Source organism: Oenanthe melanoleuca, chromosome 5 (genome assembly GCF_029582105.1).
Source record: "Oenanthe melanoleuca isolate GR-GAL-2019-014 chromosome 5, OMel1.0, whole genome shotgun sequence".
NCBI classification, from domain to species: Eukaryota; Metazoa; Chordata; class Aves; order Passeriformes; family Muscicapidae; genus Oenanthe; species Oenanthe melanoleuca.
In genome coordinates this window covers 31132478-31157139 of record NC_079339.1, presented here as the reverse complement: position 1 = coordinate 31157139, position 24662 = coordinate 31132478, and the positions used below count along the sequence as shown (strand labels likewise).

Genomic DNA, 24662 nt, shown 5'->3' with positions numbered 1-24662 from the left:
GGGAGGAGTATTTACAGAGTAGCTGGAGGGTTTGTGGAAGTGATCACACACATGATGTCAGTGTCTTGGTTTCACCCACATTACTGCCCCTTCTTGGTCACAGAGCCCCCAGGTTTCTGAGGAGCAGCCAGATGGTATGGGAGAGGGGAACTGATGCTGCTTGGACAAGATTTGGGACTGGTTTTTCTTCTGTGCTCTCAGACAGAGAACTCCTTGAGGACAAGCTGGGCTTATGTAGTTGTATAATTTCACTGTATTTCCTAAGCAATTTTTTGCAAGATCCTTTTCAAAGGCTTGCACAATTCTACTTTCTGTAGTTTATAATCTTATCTTCTGGTTTCTGTCTTAATACTCATGAGAAGGTGAGCTGTTTGCAAAAATTTGCCATTTAACAGAGACAGGAAAACAGTCCTTCACAGCAAAACTAATATTTTAAATGATGATACTAATATTAAGAGGATGCACACAAATCCTACCAGATTCTTTCTGAAAGAATTGATAAATCTCTGAGCTTCCTGAGCATTTCCCAAAGGCATTTAAAATAAAAAAAAAAATGTTGTGGATGACCCTTCTGCTTTCATCTCACCAACAGTAGGTTGAGAGCATCTGAGACTTATGCAATACAGGCATTTAGGAAAAGGGAGAGGAGACTATTCTTAAAGAGCTTCAATGATGCTAACATTTACTGTCATTACATGTTGCCAGTAAGCTCAGAAAAAAAGTTAGAAGCATCCTAATAGCATCAGCCATGATATAATCATGTGAAATTGGACCCCCAGAAAGGAAAGCATAAGCAATAAATGTACTGGAAGTCAGATGAAGAATTCAGCACTGGCAGAATGGAATGGGTCTAAACATTTTTTTCAGATGGGGAAAAATAGCCATTAGAAAAATGATTGTTGCTATTTATGAACATCAGGTTGCTAAGTGACATCATGTGATGTTCACTGCTTCAGTGGCCACCCACAATTCTCAAGGAATAGCAACAGAGGGGATGAAAGGGCTGAAAGAAAACCAAAAAGCTGAGTTACTATTAAAAAAAAAAAAAAAAAAAAAAAAGCCTACAGTTCAAGGGAAAGGAAAAAAGCTTTCCAGAAATACCTTATTTCTTTTCCTAGGAGAATCCAATAGAATTATGCTAAGAACTTTTCACAAAAGCAGCACCTAGGTGAATCATTTGAAAAAGAGAGACTAAGAAGCAAAACCTCCCCCAGCCTGAAATATAAGTTAAGGAGCTGCTTTTATATATATGTACTATATGTATGGATGTGAGTTTGTATTGAATTTTCCATGAGAGGAAGACTCCATTCATTAAAGGCCACATCATACTTTTTAAATTTGCTTCTAATCCTGTCAGATTTCAGTACTTTGGGCTCAAATGCTTCACACTCCTTTAATTTACTTTTCTTAATTATTTCAGCTATGTCACCTCAACTGCTTCACATATATTAGATTATTTAAGCAACCATTTCTCTGAACCTTTGCCACTTCCTGTGATTTTCAGTCTCTTGAAGTGTATGAGGGAAACTGGAACAAGGACAAGACTGAGAGGAGAAAAAGTTTGGAAACATCCCACAAAAACATGGGTGAGAAACTGACAAGCATGGATGTAGAATAGAGAACATGGAGAAGTAAAAAGAAACTGCACAATTCATTTATTTCTGTTGTTCCCTAAGGAAAACTGATGGCACAGATTGGTGGTTAGCATCCAAATCTTCAACACTTCCTGTTTTGGATACTCCTATCACTCAGGACTTCAGAAGCATGTTCAGCCTTTCATGATAGTGTGTCTTTTTAGCTGTTAAAAGTCCTGTTTTTAATCCCCCCCCTTTTTTAATCATTATGACTTCTTGTTGATGGCTTTTTGACTGCTTTACTCTGGACAATAAACATTCATTTTAACTTTACTGATGTTTGCTTTAACCTTTAATACATAATATATGTAAAATGTTATGTTAATACATAATATGTAAAATGATTAAAAAATATAAGTACACCCCAAATGTCTTGTTGTAGAGAGGGAAAAGCAAGAATTAGGTCCATGCACACTTCTTTGTTGGCATTTTCATTTGTGCTGTTGAAAAAGAAAAACCCAGCAAAAAGACAAACATGCCCTCAGTTCATTTTCCCATGCTAACAGAGTAGCTTTTTTTTGCTGTGGCAAACACACCTTCCAGACAGGGAGTTGCTTTGGACTTTAGTGGTTCACTCCCTTCCTGTTTGAGACTAATTATGTCTCATTTGCAATCCCATTAGTCAAGGAAGTGGCTATCCTGAGGTCACTTCTCAGCCCACCCTTCCTAAATGGCACTGGTCTGCCTTTCTTCCAAGCCACCAGGATGGCAGGCTGGGCCCTCTGTGTGCTCTAGGCTCCCCCAAACGTACAAGCAATGTCAATCTTTCAGGACTGGCCACAACTTGTGTGAGTTGAAATGCTCCAAAATAATTTGAAAGCTGTGGTTTGAAAAATGATGCTGGCTATTTATTAAAACAGCAAGCATGATCAGACCAAGCCAACTCGCTGGTTTAACAGATGGAAGCTTGTTAAAAAATCTTTATTCCAATATGTTAAGAATCCAGTTTTGCTATAAATTGTGAAGTATGACTTGTGAGTCAAGCCCCAGTGGAATGGATGCCTCATACTCTGAAAGTCTCAGATTTGCATTTAAGACCCAACATTTGCTACTTTATGTTTTGATTCAGGGATTTTTTTTAAGAAGTAAACTACTCCCATCATTTAGTAATATTAATAATAATAATGTCATTTATTTTAGGGTAGAGAGTCTGATACTTTACATTTTATCAGTCAAGGACAGTATGATGATGATGATTATTTCTTCTATTTATTAAATTCTGGTCTACCATCTTTACTACCCAGATGACACTGTTCTTTATACCTGAAGTAGAGAGTTTTAAATCATTTCCCAAGGTCACACTGTGTACATGAGTAGCAGAGAAATAATGTTGTCTTAGTATATGCAGAAGTTCTTCCTTTCTCTTGTCTCTCAGCAGAGAGTACTTGCTATAACTATCATAAGACTTTCCTCTGTTCTACTTTCTTAAAATGAAAACAGAGTAAGTAGCACTCAGGCACCTATGACTACATCATACATGAGTATAAAAGCTTAAAATAAAAACCTTGTGTACATTTATGAGTAAATTAACTTTCAACCAGAAAACCTAAAAGCAGGAACATTTTATCCTTGGGTTTCACTCCATAACTCCAGTTTTAAGCTGAGATTAGTGAAGTTACCTTTCAGTGAAACAAATTAAAGGGACAAGAATGGCCATAATACCTGAAGCTGCTCCCAGTGAAGCCCCACCACTTAACTTCTAAGAAATAATGTCAGTGTAAATCATGATGTGATGAATGCTTCACTGAAATGATTCATGCCATATGGTATGAAGAGCAAAATGGGCACAGTTTATTTTTAAAAGAATAAGAAATATGAACTTGGAATATTCATCGCTTTGTCCTGCCAGGCTGAACATTTGCTGTAGCAGGGGCCAGGCTTACTGCATGTGTGTCTTTTTTTGCTCACTTGATATGTTGCACTAGTTTGTGGCTTCAATCTCATTCATAACAGAATAATGTCTACAAAATTATGACCAGCACTCTGCAGCCTCCTCTGCAAACAAATGTTCACTGAGCACCGAAGGGCTAAATCATCTTCTCCCTTTCCCTTTTAAAAAACCCAAAAAACCAACAACATAGATTTCAGATGTAATTAGTCCTTATAGTATAATTACTATCTTGGTAGCAAGAAGACAATTAACCTGAGTCCCTTGACAGAGTGAAAGATGCTGGCAATTCCACGTCACTCAGCTTTCCTTTTTGTAAAGCTGCTTATGTTCAATGCCTTTCTTTAGTATTGTTGTGTATTAATATAGTCCATGTGAGACTCCACTTAAGCAAAAAGAAATCTAAATTCTTTAGTAGTCATAATGTTTCTCTTGTAACGCTCCACTAGGAAAAAAATTAGAAGCAAATTATTCATATTTATTTAGTGATGCTGTAAGGTGCAAGCACATCTCACTGAAATATTTAGGCCCCACACTGCCATCAAAGGCAAACGACAAAATTCAGTAACTTCAACTATGTGTAATTAAGTCTATAAACTTACAGAGCACAATTACCTTATTCATTTTATTCCAGCCCAAGGACAAGCCACCATCTTCTTAGACAAGTAGTGGAAAAAGAGTACTAGTGGGTATGTTGCAGTCATTGTACAAGGTGTCAATGGCTGCCTGCTTCTGCCCTCTCCCACCCCTCTGCAGAGATGTGCCACAAGGAAGTAATTTGGGAGCAGTCCATTTTCCAGGAACTGAACTTTGTATTCTGCAGCATTTATCAGCTTCTTGAAAGAATTCCTTCTGGACTGAAAACTTTGATGTCACTGCTTCAGGTGGTTTGATGTGGTCTGGAAGATGCTAGAAGGATGATTTCTAAATCAAGTATTTATGATGTGATGTCAAGTTCAATGTCAGCAAGATACCCAGTAAATGGATGGGCAGGATCCTCGTAGCTAGTGGAAATTTGTTCAGGTTCAGTGACATTGATATCACATCATCCACATTGCAAATACTTCATTTGTGAGACTGATGTAATTAAAATATATGGATCAATGTCAACTTGCAGTCTGATTCCACAGTGATGTAATGAGGTTCATACTGCCTGGGGTGGCTACTCCTAAATCATCCTTAAAGGTAAGAAAAAGCTTATGGAAGGATTAAAAGCAATTAAACATTGACTTTTAAACAAGCAAGCTACACTTGGTTAAATGATAGCAAGTTTGAAGAACAGAACCTATTTTTTAAAAATAGGTTAAAAGAATGATTAGCACCTTTTTACATATGGAAGCTGAACAGACATTATGGACTATGTTAAACTGATGAAAATATATCTGTGTAAAAAACTATTTCATTGTGGCTAGTAAACCCGTTACTGATGTATTTTAAACTTAATATAAGCTTCTTATATTAATTTAACTTAAGCATGCACAGAGTGCTGTCTTTTCTCAATATTTTTTAAACTGTGCACATACAGTACAACGTAGGCAAGCTTGGATTAGAGGAAAGCATTTATCATGTAGTACATCCAACTCCTTCTCCACTCCTATGATCCCCTCTAGTGGTCAATTAATTGTCTGCTAAATGTTTCTTGGTGCTACAAATTACTTGTACCTCTCCTGCATTAAAACGGTGTCTGGCTCCATTCTGTTTGAATTCAAGAGACCTCATTTTTTATTCCCGTGCTGCATATGAGAAGGACAAAGGAATGAATCTTTTGAAATGTGCAGTTGGTGCATCTGTGGGCAGCTTTTATTTTCCCTTCTAGGAGCTGGCAGGTTGTGCAGAACCCAAAGCCAGCTCTGTTGGCAGGGCAGACCAGGAGGTGATGGGGTCCGACCCCATCCTTGCCATTAGGCTGAGAATTCCCACCACAAGTCCGGCAGCAGGAGCAATTCTCAAGCAGTTTTGAACAGTGTAACAACTTGTGACTTGTCCTATTCAACTAAATGCTTGAGGTTTACCTACCTCAATAGAAAACTGAGCCACGTCTTTTGTTTTTTAGCAAGATTACAGGCAGCTTGTAACTGTAGAGATTTCATACGAATTGGCAGAAGACCCTTCCCCAAAATTCCTGTCTTCCCCTTGCTGTGTAGGCAGACACAGCTGCCATCAGTTCAAGTTGATTCATGTCAGTGCTGACCCATTGCTTCTTCATTTTCTAATCTTGGCTGTGCACCTCTGTTTCTTCCTTGTGCTAGTGCCAAGAGTTACCTGACTGCTGAGGGAGATGCCTCTCTGGCAGCCAGTGAAAAAGAAATTCTGACAAAAACTGCAAAGCTCTAGGGCGCTGGTGACCCAACTAAAATAACACAGGCCTTTTGCTGGAAAATAATGGCTGTGGAGTGCCGAGACCTCTTCTTTTGGTGCTCTCATGTGTGCTTGTGGTTTTATGTTTGTGTTTGTAAATTGCAAAGGGCACGGGGCAATGGGCACAGATGGTTACAAAATGTGTTTTAGCCAGCGTTCTCATTATTCTTTTTCCCTTCCCCACAGATGGGAAACTCAGGAGTGGACACAGAGAAAGCTGTGGACTGCATAAATGGTAACACTATGAGAAGAGCATAATTATATAATCATAACCAAAATAGTCTGTCAATTGTGGGTGTCAAGACACAGTTTGGGGAATTCAAATTGTTTTCCCTGTACAGAACACCTAGAGTACACAGAAAAGTTATGGTTTTTGAAGAACACCCTGTGGAATTAAAACGGTGACAGATTCACATGTTTTGCTCTCACAGATATATATATCTGTTCTGTATTTCTCCGGGGCAGCGGGGCGGGCGGTTGGGGTTTGGGGCCAATGCGGAGCACAGCCGCAGGGCCGGGAGCCGAGCCCCGCGGGAAGGCCGAGCGGGCCGGGCGCTGCCCAGCGCGGGAGCAAGGAGAGCCGGCTGCACGGAAGGGTTCCCCGGCCACCGGCCCCGAGGGCTCCGCGGCCCTGGGAGCGGGCACGGCCGCCCAGGGAGGGGCGGGGGCCGGCCCGGCCGGGGCTGCGGCGCGGCGGCAGCGGAACGCGGCGGCGGGCGCGGGTTGCGGAGGGCCCGCTTTGAGGCGCGCACCGCGCGGCGCGGCGCCGGCATGAGGGAGCTGCCGCCGGGCCCGGCGATGGAGAGCGACATCTTGGACGCGCTGGAGGCCTTGGGGTAAGCGGGGAGCAGCGGCGGCTCCCCCTGCGAGGGGCCGGGCCTGCGGCGGCAGCGACGGGGAGCGGGGCCGGCAGAGGAAGGGCTGGGCTCGGCGGGCCGGGCCCGGGCCGGGAGCGGGTCACGGTTCGGCGCTGCGCTCCCCCGGCTGCAGTGCGGGCAGGGCCGGGCAGCCCGGCTCTCCGGGGGTGATGGTGGGAGCTGGGGCAGCCCCTCGTCCTTGGGTGCCTGCCCTCCTCCCGCGATGTGCTTCCCGTGTGCGAAATTTCATTTTCAGTTTTGTTACTCCCAGTACTCCAGGGCAGTCAGTTGTTACTGTTAGGAGGAAATTTCACTAAACACTTAATACTTGAGTTCTTCTCTGTCAGGCTGTTCTAGGAGATCAAAGTCTGTTTTCACATACGCATGTGAAAATGCCTGTCTCATATTTTCTGACAAACTATTTTGCTTACAAATGACCAATAGTTTTTTGGTGTGTTTGAAGAAAAAAGTCTGAATTATTCCTTGACAAAAATAATGTAGAAAGATTAATTCCTCTAAGTGTAGTTACTAACCATCTTAGAGTAAGATAATTTGAAAATATGTATATTTTATGTTACACTTACTCCTTATTACTGGTGTTTATCTGTCTGTGCAGGTACACAGGTGCCCTGTTGGAGGAGGATGCCCTGAAAAAAGCAGCAGAAAATGGATTGTCTTCACCAGAATTTTTTGAGCTTTGCATTTGGTTAGGTTCCCAGATAAAGTCACTGTGTAATATGGAAGAAAGCATCACTGCAACAGATGGTATATGAATGTTAATTTAGTATTTGGATTTAGACCCATATTGTTCAGCTAATAGTGAAATTACAGTCTTGAAGTTTACAAGAAAGCTGAAAGGTAGCCAAACTCAGGCTGATATTTGAGTGCTCTTAGATTAAGGTCTTGTGTTGTGAAGACTGTTTCAAAATGGAGAAGGAAGGTGATTTGGGATGGTTTTAGAGATACATAAATGTAAAAGGTACATTCATGCCTGTAATCATATTTTGATGGCATAAATTGGAGTGCTGGGTGTTTTCTGGCTGTTGGTCTAGCACATTTTCCAGCAGCACTGTGTGTGAGGTGCTCAGTAACACTGCCTGATTATTTCTGTCTAGTCCTGGAGTTTTGGATGAGATTTTATATTACTAATGTTTTCACCAAAAAAGTAGTAGAACTAAAACCAGACACTGAAAATAATGAGTTCATGACTCTTATTCTTCATCAGAAAATTAGTTACATTGACACACTATTTAGTGACATAAACTGTTCACTTCCTACTGATGTTCATTTGTGTTCATGTCTTCACTGACTGCTGTAGCATTACCTCATTCAAAGCATGAGTATGAGATGCTATTAGGAGGCATGTCTACTTGTATGTAGGACTTTTTAAAGAAAAATATTGCTGGGGTGGTAGGTGGTTAATCTTTGGACTGTTTAAGTCTGCAATATAAGTGTATGTTAAAAAACATTAGGTTGGGATTTGATGTTTCTGTAAAAAGCCATTAACTGTGCATTAATTTCCATAGGTGTGAAAGATATAGAGAGCTTCCAGCTTGAAATTAGTGGCTTTCTGAGAGAAATGTCTTGTCCATATTCCTCACTGGTGTCTGGAGACATCAAAGACAGATTAAGAGAGAAAGAAGATTGTCTTAAGCTCCTGTGTGAGTAACAATCATTTTTCCCATTTTTAATACAGTATTTTATGTGCAGGCTTTATCATAACTGTACAATTTACACTGAAGCATTCTTTATGTGTTTTTAGTTGATGTGTACAGTCATTGCATACGAGCTCCGTAGGAATCAACTCACTTGTGCAAAGTGAAAATAGAGCAGCATTAGAAAGCTATTTTAGTAGAAACTAAAATTTATTTTAAAAGTATGATGCAACTTACTGAGGCCTCCTGATCCCTCTCTTGATTCAATTGTTTTAGCTCACCTAAACTGAGACATTTTATGTGTGAGATTTCAGGGCAGTTTGAACAAAAATGCTGCTCAATTTGAAGGTGCTGAAAGCAGAGTTGACATCTAAGTTTCAGTTGGACTTGGACAAAGGAGTGGCAGCAGGAACCAGTGTGGTAATATAAAACTAGCCAAGGAACTTGGGGTGTGGTGGCAGAAGGGAGTTGAACAGTTAAATGCAATGTGTAGACTGAAGGTAGGAATTCAGCTGAGAGAAAACTGAGGTAAAGAACAGGAAACATACCGAAATGATCAGAAGAAAGTCTTCCTTTTGTCATGGTTACTTTACAAATGTATATATTGTAGCTATACTGAGAATGTGGATGCAGAAATACTTACGTGTCTCTAAATGTGCCTTTATGATGCTTTTCTCTCTAGTATTTCTAAGTACAGAACTTCAGGCTTTAAAGATACTGCAGAGCAAGAAAATTAAAGGCTCTCATTTGGAAAAGCACAATGAAATTATTCAGGAAGTGCAAGCTATTTGTGATGCACTGGGTCTGCCAAACTCCTCATCTTCTGGTATTCCTCCCTTGTTAACCAGTGTGGAACAAAAGGTATGGGTTTTACATCTTCTCTCTGAACTGTGAACACTATCTCTGTAAGCATTCATCATAGAGTTAAGGGCCCAGCAGTCTCACCTACAAAAGCCCTGTCTGACAAGTGCAAAAAAATTTTAATTCTGAAAGCCAGCTTAGTGTTTTAAGTTAAACTGTTTTAGTTATGAGGTGAAGCATTTCAGCATTTCCTTGAGGTTGCAGTGTACCACATCAGACATACTTTACCATGCAAGTTTAAGGGATAAGTTTTTGTCTACCCAAATGTGCAAACAGAAAACTTCGGGTAATAACTGATTGTGCATTTATATACTTGTAGTCATTTCTGGGATGTATTTAAATTTAATATCCAAAACTTAAATTAGTTCTTTTTAGTTTATTAATTTCTTAATTGCAAGTACAGATTTGTTGGTGGTGTTGCCCTAGTTGTAGAAGAGGATGAAAATGCCTGAATTGCCAGGACTCAGTGAATAAGCCAACTTAAACCTTAGTCAGCAAGGTAGTGCTTTCCATTGTGTCCCTCCAGGTTCTAACTCATTTCACTGATGTGATCCTTGATCTGATTTCCTTACTGCAGAATGTAAATAGGCTCTTGAGGTGGAATTTATCTTCCCTGTCAGACAGCTCAAAGTTTTGTTCTTCCTCTCTAGTGTTTGGGGAGAGAGTGACTGATCCTCCCTTAAGGGTGGTGTAAAAACTCCATCTGCTTCTGAGTCTTTGAATTTAATAATTTTACATGATTGTGCTTGTTTTTTTCCTTCTTTCTCATCAACCAGTGGGCAGCTGAACATTCAGAGATTTTGGGGAGAGGGCCTGTTACTTGCATGATTTTCTTGTATCTGCCTTCACTGTGACAAGACAAAACCTTTAATAGGTTAATTTATAAAAGGCATCACCCAGGTGCAAATGGAATTGCCTATTCCTACACTATAACTATGCTTGATCTATTTAATTCTAAAGAAATCTTTGCATTCAGTAAATATTTTTGAAGGGATGAAGAAACAATTCTAGCACTGTTCTGGGAACGAAAATGTTAGAGTTAGAGCTGATAACTAATGGTCTGATTCTGCTGGTCTCCCTCTGTGGGTGTTAGCTGTGTTTATATCCATGAGTGTTTATATGCTGCAGCCATGGCCAGTGGCCTTCCTTGCTCAATTCCTTGCTTCACTTCTGAGGTACAGTTTTAGTTTCATCCCATTATAGGGAGAGGATTCCAGTTCTGCAGTTGTGGGACAGCAAGACCAGACCTGGAGCACCAGTTCCTTCGTGCACACATAGTGATACTAGAACTTTTTCTTTGAATTATTAGGCACCTAGTATTTGCCACCTTTTGCAAAGTCCAGCATTTCCTGTCAGATAGCATCACAGGCTTGAATTTGCATGGTGTTGCCATCCCAGTTTGTATAAACTGTTACACTTTCAGAAATAATAAAGTGAGTAGAATCTTAAAGCATTTTAACTTTGGTTTTGGTTGTTTTTTTTCTAAATAGTGCCTGGACTGTTTTCCAATAGTTTTCAGGTCTGTTAGTTCCACAGTGGTTATACCACTTGTATTCAGTTCAAAGTGTAGAAAGGTGGCAAAACTAGTTTGTTCATCTTCTGTGACTCCAAATTAATAGTATAATTTGTTCTCTCTGTTTTTCATCCCTTATAAACACAGGATTTTTTCTAACCTCGCAAGAGATTTTGTAGAATTCCTGCTATGTGTTTGCTTGTCCTTTGGCCATTACTTTAATATAGGGCAAGTTTAGAGTTATTTTGATAGATCTACACTTAGAGGTATAGCTGCTTTAGAAAGATGGTGCCACCAGTTAAAGTTCATTGGCTTTTTAAACTTTTTTTTAAGACCACCATTTTGCTACTTTTTTAAATATGCTCACAGAAATTAACTTGAAATGTTCCATTTATTTTTCCAAATACTTTTTGTTTTTTTGATTTAATTAGATTCTGCATAAAATTGCACTGTTGATGTTTAATATTATATCATTCATACTACAGACTTACATACTGCTCTAGTGTTTTTATTTAGTGTATCTGCAAATGTATCTGTGGCATTTCAACATGTCTACTCTTTGTCTCTGTCTAGCCTCTTCAGCATTGTCAGTAGCTGTGGGAGTAGTTCTGAGAATAGTTTGGCTGTGCAGCAGCAACCAACCAAAGGCCAGATCACACACTGTATTTTGGTATGGAACATTAGAACATTTATTGTTTTAAGTGATTTTCCAGTTTATTTAAGAGGTTAGTGAATAATCAGAATTGCTTTCGTCATTCAAAATGAGTTTTATAGTAGCTCAAACTTTGAATGTACAATCATGGCAAATATCTTTTGCATCTCCTGTAATTACCTAGGGTAGTGGTTATCAATATACCTGAGAAAAATGAGATAAACAGGCAGTATTACAGCCTTCTACCACTAAGTATATCTTATTTTATTACATAGTACTGAAAAACTAATAGTAATTTTTCAGTTGTTTAAGATGCTGTTCCCTTGTAAAGTATATTTACAGAGGGGGAATCAAGGAGTCAGTCTGAAATTTAGTGCCAAAACCTCTGTAAGTTCTAAATGAACATTGATGAAGGATTCAGAAAAGTTCATGCCAGTGTTATGCCTTGCAAGTAGTGTTTACATCTGGCTTTTTTCCAATCAAGATAGTGTGAATTTCACAACTTGTTACAAAGGGACATTCTAATACTGTTTATTTGAAAAAATTTTTACTGTGATATTATTCAAAAGACTTCTGAACTTTTTTTTGCCCACATTATTAAAAGTACTCAGCTACTTTTCACATATCAGTAAAATAGAAAGGGCTACTGAGAAAACTAAGTCAAAATAAAGCTAACATAACACTTAAGTGAAATGTGAGAATAATATTTTTTAAAATATTTGGGTATACATCCTAAAATTTACTAATATTTAAATTAATGTGTTTCATTTAACTGTTGATCTGTAGTAATTTTACAGATGTCATGGTGCCTGGACAGTAAATATTGATGTAGCAGACCAGACCGAAGAGTTGTCCTGTTCATCACACATCAGGGTCAAACAAAAATGTATTTAAAGTTAGATGAACACTGAATGTATCTGCAGGTATATGAAAGAGAGGCTTAAAAATATTTTGTGCTTAGGATTTTAGGTGTTCTCTCTGCAACTGTACAGTACACCTTATGACTAATTAAGGGAACCTTCTTTCATCGAAGTATTGCTCTTTTAAATTAATAACATGACACCTTTCTGCAGGTCAGTTTTTTTCAAAATCTCAAAAAATGCTGGAGGTGCATACATATGTGATGTTTTTCTGTGCAAAATGTGTTAAATGTAAAAATGACTGCTCTGTTCTGACAGAAGATGAGGATATTTAATAAATACATTGAATATGGTAATGAAATGCGAGCTAATATTTTTTTCAGTAGTACAAAATTAGAAAACAAATGAGAAATGTCATGTTCAATAAAGATACACTTTATTTGGTAACCATAGAATAACTGTTTATTTTTATGCAGCAAATTTTAATTTGGTATTTTTGTCTCAAGCAGATCCAACAGCTTATTTGTTTTCATTTTATATTTAGAGAATGTGTGGACTCCCAAAGTAATCCCATAAATTTTTAATGCTACTAAGATCATTGATTACACAGTATGTGAACTAGTCAAATATAGTTGCCTACATCTAGTTTTAATTATTTGGTCTGCTTTTTACACCTGAATTTGTAAAAATATGAGGATAATTTGCCTATTACAATTTGTTTTCTGTTTCTTTGAGTATGTTTTCACTTCTGTTTTATCTGAGTTTTATTTGCTTTTGTTCCCACTTACATTTACAGACTTCTTTCCAGGTTGTGGTGGGTTTTTTAAACTCCTGCATATCCTTCCCAACCCAGGGCAACTATCATGTGGGGAAATATGAGTTGTAGCATAGATTCTCACATCCATTGTATTCTTGTCCTCTGGCAGACTGTTGTGTGTCAGAGTTCCTGTGCTCATACCTCTGTCATCAGTCATGGCTGGACAGTGTATTCTGCAGCTGTAAGGCAGCTCAGCTTATTTCACCATTATAGCTGTAGGACTTCCCCATGAGCCCTGCTGATGGGCGTGAGGAGCAAGTGGAGATTCACTAATCTGAGTATGTCTTTACAGTGTGTCAAGAACATAGACCAGCTCATCACTGGAGAGATTCCTCCTTAAGTGTTACTGATTAGTAGAGCTGTGCTGGATAAAAATTACATAGGTATTCTCTTTAACTTGGAAAGAAAACATAGAAATTTGGGGGAAGTCAGTAAAGGATTGTTTCATTTAGCTGCTCTTGTTTCTTCTAGTTCTGATTTTCATTGATTATCTTCCTTAATTGTTCACTCTAAATTTCCTTTCCCTTCAGTTCATGGAAATCAGCAGTGATTGACTTGTGATGGCAGAATGTGTGGCTTTTGTATGTGGAGCCCAGTGAGGCATTTACCTCATACTGTCCTTGCAGCTGCTAACTTACAACAATTCTAATCTCTAGGTAGTGTTCAGCATCACTGTTTTCAGATCTTCTTTGACACTCTTAACTGTAAATTACATTGAGGATTTTTCATTTTGTTGTATTGGTTTTTGTTTCAGCAGCTGGTCTCATTTTGATAGACTCTCTTCCTTTCAACCTTTGAGGTAATATTTCTGACCTCAGTGGTGTATGAGCAGACACCTCTTGCCCATCAGAATTTTTAATTCGTCAGCTGTTCATTCCTTCTTCTGTACTAATTACTGATCTGTTCATCTCTTGCTGTCATACTGGTCTTTTTCTACTGCTGATTATTAACTTCAGATTTTGATTCTTCAGACATTTATTTAAATTATAACATAGTTTGTGCTTAGGTACATTTGCATTTTGGAGTGGAATATGGAACCATGTACATGCTTCAGTAAAAAAAACAACTGGCTGCATTCAGAAGACAGGCAATCTTGGACTGTTTTTTGTGAAAAAAAAAAAAAGGTTACAGAGAAGCAAGAATTATCAGAGAAAAAGGAGTGTTTGGATCAGTATGGTACATGGAACTAAGCATCACCCCTTATTGTAATCTCTTTTGATATGAATGGAATATAATAACAGGGAGTATTGCAATAATTAGATTGACGCTTTTCAGATACTGCTAGGCTCTCTTTTCTGATGGAGTCAAAACAGTGTTTTTCCTTAATTTGTTCACTGCACAGTATATTTACCTCAGACTTCTTCTGTGATACTGTGCTTTTTATCCTGCCAGAGTGCAGCCCAGCAGTAATGTAAAAAGAAAGAACAAAATGCATACACCTTGGTTTTCACACAAAATTTGAGATCAGATTTTTTTCTTCATATATGCAAAAAAATATAATTACAAAAATCCTGACATATGAGAGTTGATTTGCTAAGTATTTCTTTTAGCAATTACCTAGGTGCTCTAGAATTCAATTTTTGACTTTTGCAATTTTTTTCATAGCAATCAGTAGAGATGATATTTCTGTAACATATGAAGCTCAAAACTGAACTTTGAACCATGCCTTTATGACAAATGTATAAATACCTGTGTATAAATACATGAAGCCTTATAATCCTTGCAAATGTATCTCATGGCTGTCCCCAGTTACAGGTTTTACTGTAGTTCATGCACTACCTTAATCCTTCCTTTGACATACAAAAGAAAATTAGCTCTAGTTTTACTCATTTTGCTTGGTTCCCCATGGCTGTTTACTAAAGCAAATGAAGATGTAGTTCTCTCCACTAGACTTACAAAACTTGCAGGAACAGTAATATGCATGAAGTCATCTACAGCTGAAAAATCAGTTGGATAATGTTCAAGTTATGTACGTATGTTGTGGGCATTCATGGTAATGATTTTAGAAGAGCTTTGCCAAAGGAAGCTCACTCAAAAAGAGGAGGTAGAGGTTTCTTGTAATGAGAGATGAGAATGTAGTGGTTCTTGGAAGGTAAGAGAGGGCTAATTACTGAGGACAAGAACTAGTGGAAGAAGTATAAGCAGATTTGATTTGGAGTGAATGCAAAAGTTTTAAACATTATGTTAGCTGAAACCAATTATAAGAGTAGAATAAAATTAATGAGAAAGAATGACTGCATACCTATCATATCTCCTGCCTTTCTTAATAGCACCCATTACCAGATTTTTGGTACATTTGGCAACAGAACTCTGAATTTCCGATTGTTGTAGCTACAACACTTAGTAGTATCTAAAATGAGTAATTTAGCTAGTCTTACTTTTTGTATGCACTTGATAAATTTGCTATATAACTTCTGTTCTGTTAATGAGGAAGTGATGTGCCATAAAATATCTTTGTATGGAGGCTGGTCATCTTATAAAAGTATTCAGGAAATTTTTTTATAGTGGATCATGAGCCAGAAGATGTGTATCTGTTTTCACGAGTCTGCTAAAACAAATGTGCTGTGTTTGATCTTGTGAGTAGCAAAATGAGATTATAACAAATTTTACTGAAATAAATCTAAATATCATTTGTGTTCTGAGATGTATGTGTTTTTTTTCAGATAAAGGACATCCTCTCAAAAGTTAAAAATAACTATGTGGGGAAATCACTGCTAACAAAACCTCTGAACTCTGACCAAGTGGTAAAGAAAAATTTCTCTATTTCTTTTCAGTATTTAACAGGATGGTCAAAATAAATGCATATGGCTTCATTTAACTTTGCCTTTTTATAGTCACTGTTCTATTGCTGAATATTAATACTAAAATCAGTTGCTAAATACTAACTATGATAATCATATACTTCCAGAATTGACCTTATAAAACAGACCTTGTGCTGATTCATCCATTGCTCACTTTCAAATCATTTTGTATATACATACTACTGTAGCATTGCATAGATGCTATGTAATTTATAGTGGTCACCTCGGGATAGACATCTTGGTTGATGGAGTTAACTTTGAATTGATTTCTGTAACTTTATGTATTTGACTGAATTTCTTATTGTAACACTGCAGGAAAGATTGGAAAAAATCAATGATGCTCTTTGCAGTGAGTACGAGTGTCGACGGCGGATGTTGATGAAGAGGCTTGATGTGACTGTGCAGTCTTTTGGCTGGTCTGATAGAGCAAAGGTAAACTTGATCTACTTTTTGCTTCCTGTAGGTGGGAGTCTGCTACTGTTGCCAAAGTCTTCCTACAGAATGTATATACAGAATATATCCTGTAAATACACAAATATACTTCCATCACTGTTATCTTTTTTCCAGCCTCATCTCAAGTTGTAATATCCAAATCCTAGGTATTGAGGAAGGGAATGGATTTAACCAGGTGGTACAGTCCATCCTTGGTGACTGTTTATAGCTTAGAAATTATAGCATCCTTTGTTAGTGTTTCTCATTTTAATTGAAGTTCCCATCTCTCTGTTTTCTGTATCTAACACCCTCCAGTGAAGTAAACTAGGAGGGAATCTCAGCACTTCTCATTCAAATGCAAAAGTAAGACAAACACTGGGCCTTAATATAGATTGGGTATAAAAAGTGACTGTTCATAAAGTCTGAGAGGTTACAGTGACTGCCCCCTATCTTGGATTCAGTGCTATGAGGTGAATTGAACAGCTGTTCAGTTGAACAGGTTATTTGAATTGTAGCTTGTGTGAGAAAATCACACAGTTGTTTGTAATCCTTCAGGTCAGTAAAAATTCCAAAGCACTCCACTGTATTTGTTCTGCTGGTATTGCTTTAATAGTGATAATTTAATTTGTATTATTTTGTAGAACTCTGTATATTAAAAAATAGTCATAATATTTCCGAGCTGGAAATGTGTCTTGTTTGTGTCCAAAAGAGTTGGGAGATAAGACACACGAAGTTTGTAATTTGGTGAAGACATGTGAGAAGCTGGAGACAGATGTTTTTGCTCTTGCCACTCATGAGATTTCTTTAGAAAACTTAAGATGGATAAATCTTAAAACTTGGAAAGCTTACTGAAAGTATGGATTGTTACAAGTTTTTGTGGCATCACAATTTGCCATTGACACATGCAGAATCAGGTTAATGAAGTTCACTAAATATCACTGGAAGACATGAGTCTAGGTGCTGCTGTGCTGCTTTGGAATAGCTCAGTTTAATTTCTGAAGGGGTTGTGAATGCTTTTATGCTGTAAGAAAGGAAAACGGGGGCATTTAGCTCAGAGGAGCCAGGAGATGTCCCTACTTGTATAACTTCCTTACAGCTGTACCAATACAACTATGTATCTCCAAATTTTAAGTATAATTCTAAAATGTAGTTGATGTGAGGGATAACTAACTTAAGCAGACTAAAACTTTGTCACTTGCTATTGTTCCATTCCATTTGAAAAACAATGAATGCCCTTTTGAAATGGAGAAAAGTTTAAAGAGATTTTTGATGATAAAGTAGTCAGATGATTCATTTTCCTGTCTTATAAAGACTGTTGGTGTGAAATATATGCAGTTACAGAAATAGCCAGGTTATATACTAATTCAAAATTACATACTGTTTTCAGTTTTTTCCCCCATGTTTCTATTGAAGGATTTCCATAACTTCTTTGAAAAGATATTGGGGTTTGAAAATGTTCTGGCATTGGTGTAATTTAGAGATTTTTTATTTTTTTTTTTAAAGCCAAGAGACAAGTTGTTGTCTTTGTAAAATTTGTTAGCTTTCATTTTTTTCTCCACCATTAAATAGATATTGATACGTTTCTCTGCTTTGGTTGATGTGGCATTTTGGGGATTTTTTTTTTTGGGTTTTTGTAACTTGTTCAGTATCCAAGTGGGGTAAGTTTGCAAACTGAAATGGATTTAGAAATGATGGAGTAATTACCTAGCAAAACAGTGTTGTACAGCTTCAGCATGTATTATCTGGTCTAGCCAATATCAAATGTTTTATTTCACTCTGAAGGTCATTCTAAATTTTCCCAGAAAGTGTATTTATTTTTATTTTCTGCTAAATAAATGAAACATCAAAGCATGCTTGGAAAAAAATCTCATGTTGTCTTCTTTTCATGGCTTGCATAAGTGTTTTGCTGCATTGATATATTTTCATGTTTTCTCCACAAATTTACCTTCTTTGAAGCTGCTCTGTTTTCATCACATTTAGAAGTGATGTGCTGAGTATGGTTATGTAAAGCTCTTGAGAAAGCCAGGTGGACTCCTTAAGTTTTAATCTATAGACATGTTGGAAGACATTAAAGCATCTGTTTGATGTCAGTGGATAGAGGAGTTTCTTTTGTACTGGTGCTAAGTTTCAGCATCAATTAAACATAATCAGCAGCACTTTCTATGTAATAGCTCCACCAACAGGAAGAGAGCTGGTGATGCCTGGCACTATGTTTTGTAATACAGCTTGTATTTTCAGAAGCTACTCCTTGTGTTCAAAGTGAAACTTACTGAGACCAGCACATGGTTTGTAGTAAGTCTGTTTGATACCTGGCAAGTAAGTTGTGTTTGGTGTTATCCTTCAGGTAAAAACAGATGAAATAGCACGGATCTATCAGCCCAAGCGCTATGCGTTGTCTCCAAAGTCCACCATTACATTAGCTCACCTCCTTGCTGCTCGTGAGGATCTGTCCAAGATCATAAGAACAAGTAGTGGATCAACACGGGAGAAGACTGCCTGTGCTATCAACAAGGTATGCTTCTCTGGCATGTGATAAATGGACATGGGGATTTACGGACCTGTGGAAAGGAATTCTGGAATTACACTGGTTTACTTGGTACTTTAATTTCATTTTTTCCATTTAAGAAAGGAAGGTTTGCAGTATTCCAGTAAATATTGCAGAAAGTAGGTTTTTTTATCTTCTTAGACAGTCAGTCATGCAACAGGATGAAACAGTGTAGTGTAGGTGAGGGGGAGCAATGTGGGGGGCTGTACATGTGTGTGTAAATGACCTCTTGAGTTCAGTGGAGCTGCACAGCTCAATGATACATATAAGTATTTGTGGTATCAGTTCCTGGGCTACCTTGCCAGGATATTATTGTTTGGTTTGTAAACCCACATCTCTAGTTCATCTGTATGTTTATAAATCACAAAAGTTTCTGTAGAAATGTCATTTTGCTGCAAAGTAAAATTGCGTGGCTTGGCTGCAGTAATGAATCAACATTGCTGCTTTCTTGTGTGTGATAAAAGCTGAAGCTTGAAAGTAGTGACGCGAGTTTCACCATTCAAATGGTGATTAAACCTGCTTTTATTGATCCTCTGTTTACAGATTTTTCTAATTTTTTTTGCCTCATTTAGATACCCTTTAATATGTTTTGATCCCTACCACCCTGAAATTTCTTAATTTATTGTAGGATCTCAGAGAAAGGTGGGTTTTTTATCTTGAGAGGACTTTAGTTGGAGTGCCTGGGACTGATCAGTGAATGTTAACATTGGTCACACAGAGTTTAGGAAAGAGGAAAGCAACAACAAAAAAACCTACTTGGATACATCTTTGTTCTTCACAGAATTTGTTTTGTTTAACTTTGTCTGGTGTAGTTTCTCTTTTCATATGCTGAGTAATACCTGCCATAGTCAAGACGCCTTTTTTTTATCTTTTCTTGGAAGTGTTACTGCAGCCTATTGCATATTTTGTTTGCTCTGGCTCTGAGTGTAAGTAGTTTCTAATGTTGGACAAACTGGTGTTAATTTGAGAATTGCACATCAGTTTGCCAGTGTTTTTTTTGTTGGCTGATTAAGCTTGAGCTTGAACTTTGAAATTTAAGTAGAAGAGCCACATCATAAGTCTTTTCTATATGAATATATATGTGTATTTATATATATTATATATGAAGTATGTATGTTGCTTATTGCAATGCTAATACTTCAGGTGTGTTCTTCATAAAAATATCATAAAAGTGATATGAGCCAGCTAGCTGCAGTTATTTCTGCTTTAGAGGTAAAAAATGAGAACACTTTTAGAGTTCTGTTGTGGTGTTACAAGGACAAGAGATAGTGGTTCTTCTGTCAAGCACTGCACTGAGGTGCCAGATTTCCTGAAAACATCAGGTAGAATTTCACTGTCCACAGGAGAAAATCCTGTGTCTTATCAAGTTATTACTATTATTTTTTAAATCTGAAAATGACCAATTTTTCCATACAGGTTCTGATGGGCAGAGTCCCTGACCGTGGAGGCAGACCAACAGAGATTGAACCACCTCCTCCTGAAATGCCTCCATGGCAAAAAAGACAAGAAGGTGGTGGAAGAGGTGGCTGGGGGGGTGGTGGTGGTGGTGGAAGGGGTAACTGGGGGGGTGGAGGGGGTAGAGGAGGAGGAGGAGGAGGAGGTTTCAGAGGTGGTGGAAGAGGTGGGGGTGGCTACCAGGGTGGGGGTGGCTTCCAGAGTGGAGGTGGCTTCCAAGGTGGAGGTGGCTTCCAAGGTGGCAGAGGAGGTTATGGTGGCAGGGGAGGCTATGGTGATCCATATGGTGGAAGAGGAGGGGGAGGATACCGAAGATACTAAATTACCATAAATCTTAACAGAGTAACTGGCAGAATACAGTGGTGGTGTTTACTGGTACTAGGAATTTAGATATGTTGACTTGGGTTTAGGTTAGAATTAAGTATGACCATATGAGTCATTTCATTAGACCAACTGAATTCAATTCTCACTTAGTTCTTTTAGTTAAATGAAGTTTTATACTAAAATCTGATGACTAAAGTCCTTGTTTTTCGTACTGCTTATATGGTGTTTTTTATTATGTCATTTTATTTAAAATAAGTCTCAGAAAACTGAATAAAACCCTTTCTAAACAAACAAAAATATATTAATGGTCAGACCTCTCTAATTTATTGCATGTTGCATGTCTACACTCCTGCTCCAAAATGTTATGTAAAGAAAACAAAGTAGGCCTAAGAACTGGATGAAACCACTTTTAAAAACTCAAGAATGCTGCTTTCAGGCTTGTTCTCTTCATCTCATTGTTCTTCATTCACAGTTTTCATGTGGGACATGTAAATGAATTTTAATTTCAAATGTTAAAATCCTTAAGGCTTTGGTCAAAATTATTCAGTTAGATTTGATTATTCTTGCAGAACTTCACATTATAGTAACATTGTAAATTAATACTCTACACAAATTAGTCAAATCAGTTTGTTTTTTGTGTTCATAATGTATCAGACACTCTTTAATGGTTAGAGCATGTACTGTAAACTGATAGTGAGTTTTGATGGTGTCATATTTTCATTTTACCAGTTTTCCACTGTTGATATTTCATAAAACATAATTTAAAATCATATTGTGCAGAAGGGCTGCAGCCATCATGTCTGGTATGAATTCATGTGTATATCCTTGTGTATCAGCTTTGAGACACAAAGTTTGAATAAGCTGAGCTTCATAAGAAAGAATGTGACATTTCTTCTCGCCTTTTTTTCTTTCCCCTTGTTTTTTTTTAAATTTCCATCTTCTCCCCTGCCTGCTCTGTGTTTGGGAGTCACCAGCTGCCTGGTTGATAAGTTAATAAGACACTACATGCAGCAGCTGCCTTTTCTCTCTCTGCCAACCTAAAAGAAGCCCTGTCTTGATACGGTATGGGTGCCTTCTCCCTCGCATACACGGTTAGTCTCAAAAGAGTTAGCTGTCATACCATCGTGGCTGTAAATATATATAAAAAATAATTAAATTTAGAGCTATCACTTAAAAATGTCAGCTATTTCTGCCCAGTATCTTTTAGATCCTCCTCCATTGTGAGGCCTCTGCTGAGAACAGAGGTGGAAAGGGGATGACGCCTGAGTATTTTCTCATGCCAGCATTTATCAGGGTCAGGTCACTACAGGAAGGCATCTGATTAACCTGGTGTGTCTGATGATTAAATAGCACAGCAGACTTGAAGCACTTGTAATTGTAGGCATAACTGCAGGTTGAACTTTAGGATTTGGTTTTGGATTTATGTTTCTCAGTTACAAGTTCTTTCTGCACAAATTTCCTATTGGTGTCCATTGGTATTCTTTAAAGGTGTTTTTTTTACATTCATATACATACGTATCATGTCCTGCTTCATTGGCAACTTCATGCATGAATGTAAAGTTCTGTTCCAAATCAAATTATTGTCTTTCAAAAGTTTTTCTCTTGTTATTTCCCCTCTTATTAGTTTGCTTGAGAATGCTGCTTCTAATGTGATAGATACGGCTTTAACCTTTGGGGTGGCAGCAGGTACCAGACAAAAAGCAGAAGTTTTGCTTGCTAGAACACGTTATCTGGGATGTGAACCTTTGCAATAATGGGTTACTGGTACCCAACTGCTAGCACTGTAGTTCCTTTGCCAAATTTTTTCCATGCTTCTTACTGGCCTAAGCCCTTGGCATCCTCTGCAGTCTGTGAAGAGACCTCACATGGGTCAGGTGAGAAAACAGTACTTGTTCTCTTGATTCTGAGCTTGGTTTTTCCCTAATGCTCTGGAAAAGCTCCCAAACTGATGACATACCAAATGAGACTGCTGGCCTTGGAGCGAAGTGTTGGTCAGCAAAGGAATAGAGAGCAGTTTTGAACCACCAAAGCCTTAAATTAAATTCTGTTTGCTCATCTCCATGTTACTTTTTGCTACAAGTCATCAGCAGTCAAGCATGTGGCTTCATAAAGGAAATACACTTTGAAAACAAACATGCTTAATGGTTTCATTAGTCTTAGGACGCAAGGTTGCAGCAGTTTAGTTGGATTGTTATAACTGCATATGTGGATGTGCCTTGGTGTTTTTACACTCATCAGTCCGTCCTGTTTGTAGTAGGCAGGACAGTTCTGAATGAAGTAAATCAAAGAAAGCAGGTGCATGCCCATTTCAATTCTAACAGTTCAATTATTTCACTATCGTATTTCAGTTATATGTATGTTGACCATGCAAAATGCAGAAATTCAAATTGCCTGGAGATTTTCTTCTTTAATCTGGCCATTTCAGTTTTTCTTAAGTAACTTCAGAATGTGAAGCCAGTAGTTGAAACCTAGAGTAAGCACCACCATATTTCATGGAGGTATTATTTGCTGTCCCCGTGTCAGAAGGTATCCTTTTAATTTCTCAAATGATGCAATAACACCATGAAAGTAATTGATTTAAACCTCAAGTTTTGTTTTGAAAAAAATTTATTTTCAAAAATTCTGTTGTAAGTAAAAGATTTTCATATATGTTTGTGAACATTTTTGTGTTTATTCGCACTTAGTGAATACGTAAATATTGTTTTGTTTGTTGAAGAACTGAAAAAGAAAGGCTGGGGATTTTTTTCAGGAATTGAGAGAGACACTTGTCAACAGCTGTAATCACTGAGGAATAAAGTACTGTATTTGAAATTATTTGCATCATCTGTGTGTATTGTGATTTGGATCCAATATCATATGTTCCTCATTGTTTGTCAGAAAGAATTCCTGCTGGTGATTTACAGTAGTGATGAGACTTACTTTTATAGTCATGAAAATAACACATATTTTGACCAAAACGGTGAAGACAATAGATAACTTTATAGAAAAATTTTAACAGGCGAGGTATGTCACAAGTCTGGGATTTTGTCTGGGATTACTAAGGAATCTCAGTTATATTTTATCTTAGTGAAAAAAAAAAATTAAAAGCATAGTATATCTGTATGATCACTGCTTTTGTCCTTACATAAACTAAGGAAATACCCTCCAATTACTTCTCAAGTTTTATTTTATTACTTTCTATAATTTTGAAAAACAATGCAACTTGTTTTGCATAAGGCTGTAGAGCAGATTTGCTGCACAAATAGGAGTTTCACCTCTTGTTGTCTTCCCTCATGTGATTGATGATAACTGAATGGATGTCCATTCCCCATATAAAAACCAATTTAGCATATGGTATTTTGAGGTTTACTATAAGGTAAGTCTTTAGGGTGCTACAGTTCTGTCTATGCAATAGGCAGTATCAGCAGAAGCCTTGCTTAGACTTGGGTACTGTGCTGTGAAATCTTTTGAAAATTACCATTCTTAAAAAAAGTGAGAGACTATGATAATAAAGTCTGGTGCTTTGTAATCCTTGGAATAGTGAGTAGCAACCCAGTGTTTGTACTGTGTCAACCACTAAAATATAAACAAATAATCTGCAAATACCTAGCTTCCCAAGTTCACCCAGGCACCATTCCAAGGCTCAGGGAAGGTAAAGCTGGTTTAGAGACTGGTTCTAGATTAATGCTGCAAAAGGGTCTCACATGACAGTCAAGGAAGATGAATATAGGTTGTATAAATATTTCTGAGATACAAAATCAGAGACATGAAATGCAATTTTAATACTTTCTCTGTTATAAATATTAAACCAAACTCTTACAATTTATATAAAATCTTTACAATCTGTACACTTTTTCAGTCTTCTCAGACAGCATTAAACTTTTACAAGTTGCCATAGAGATCAGTTACAACAAAATAACAGGTGCTGCTAGAACAAAAACATATATAAGCTAATCTAAAAGCAATTGTATTTAACCTGAATATGATCAGTAGCCCTGCCTTATTAATTATGATATTACTCAATCTATTTA

The 24662-nt window shown here is 37.6% G+C and overlaps 1 protein-coding gene across 1 annotated transcript; it reads left to right on the top strand.

Moving 5' to 3' along the window:
- Positions 1 to 6470: 6470 nt before the first annotated feature.
- FAM98B (family with sequence similarity 98 member B) lies at positions 6471 to 23466 on the top strand. The gene is made up of 8 exons (XM_056492426.1): positions 6471 to 6716; positions 7354 to 7502; positions 8264 to 8398; positions 9075 to 9253; positions 15759 to 15839; positions 16212 to 16328; positions 18673 to 18840; positions 20290 to 23466. The coding sequence occupies exons 1-8, from the start codon at positions 6652 to 6654 to the stop codon at positions 20647 to 20649; spliced, it is 1254 nt and encodes a 417-aa protein (XP_056348401.1). The 5' UTR covers positions 6471 to 6651; the 3' UTR covers positions 20650 to 23466.
- The last annotated feature ends 1196 nt before the right edge of the window (positions 23467 to 24662 follow it).

Excerpts from the sequence above, each read along its gene's own strand:
- FAM98B (XM_056492426.1), top strand. The coding sequence starts at position 6,652 with ATGAGGGAGCTGCCGCCGGGCCCGGCGATGGAGAGCGACATCTTGGAC. Across the intron at positions 7,503-8,263 it reads AAGCATCACTGCAACAGATG|GTGTGAAAGATATAGAGAGC; the intron begins GTATATGAATGT and ends TAATTTCCATAG. Across the intron at positions 18,841-20,289 it reads CTGCCTGTGCTATCAACAAG|GTTCTGATGGGCAGAGTCCC; the intron begins GTATGCTTCTCT and ends TTTTCCATACAG.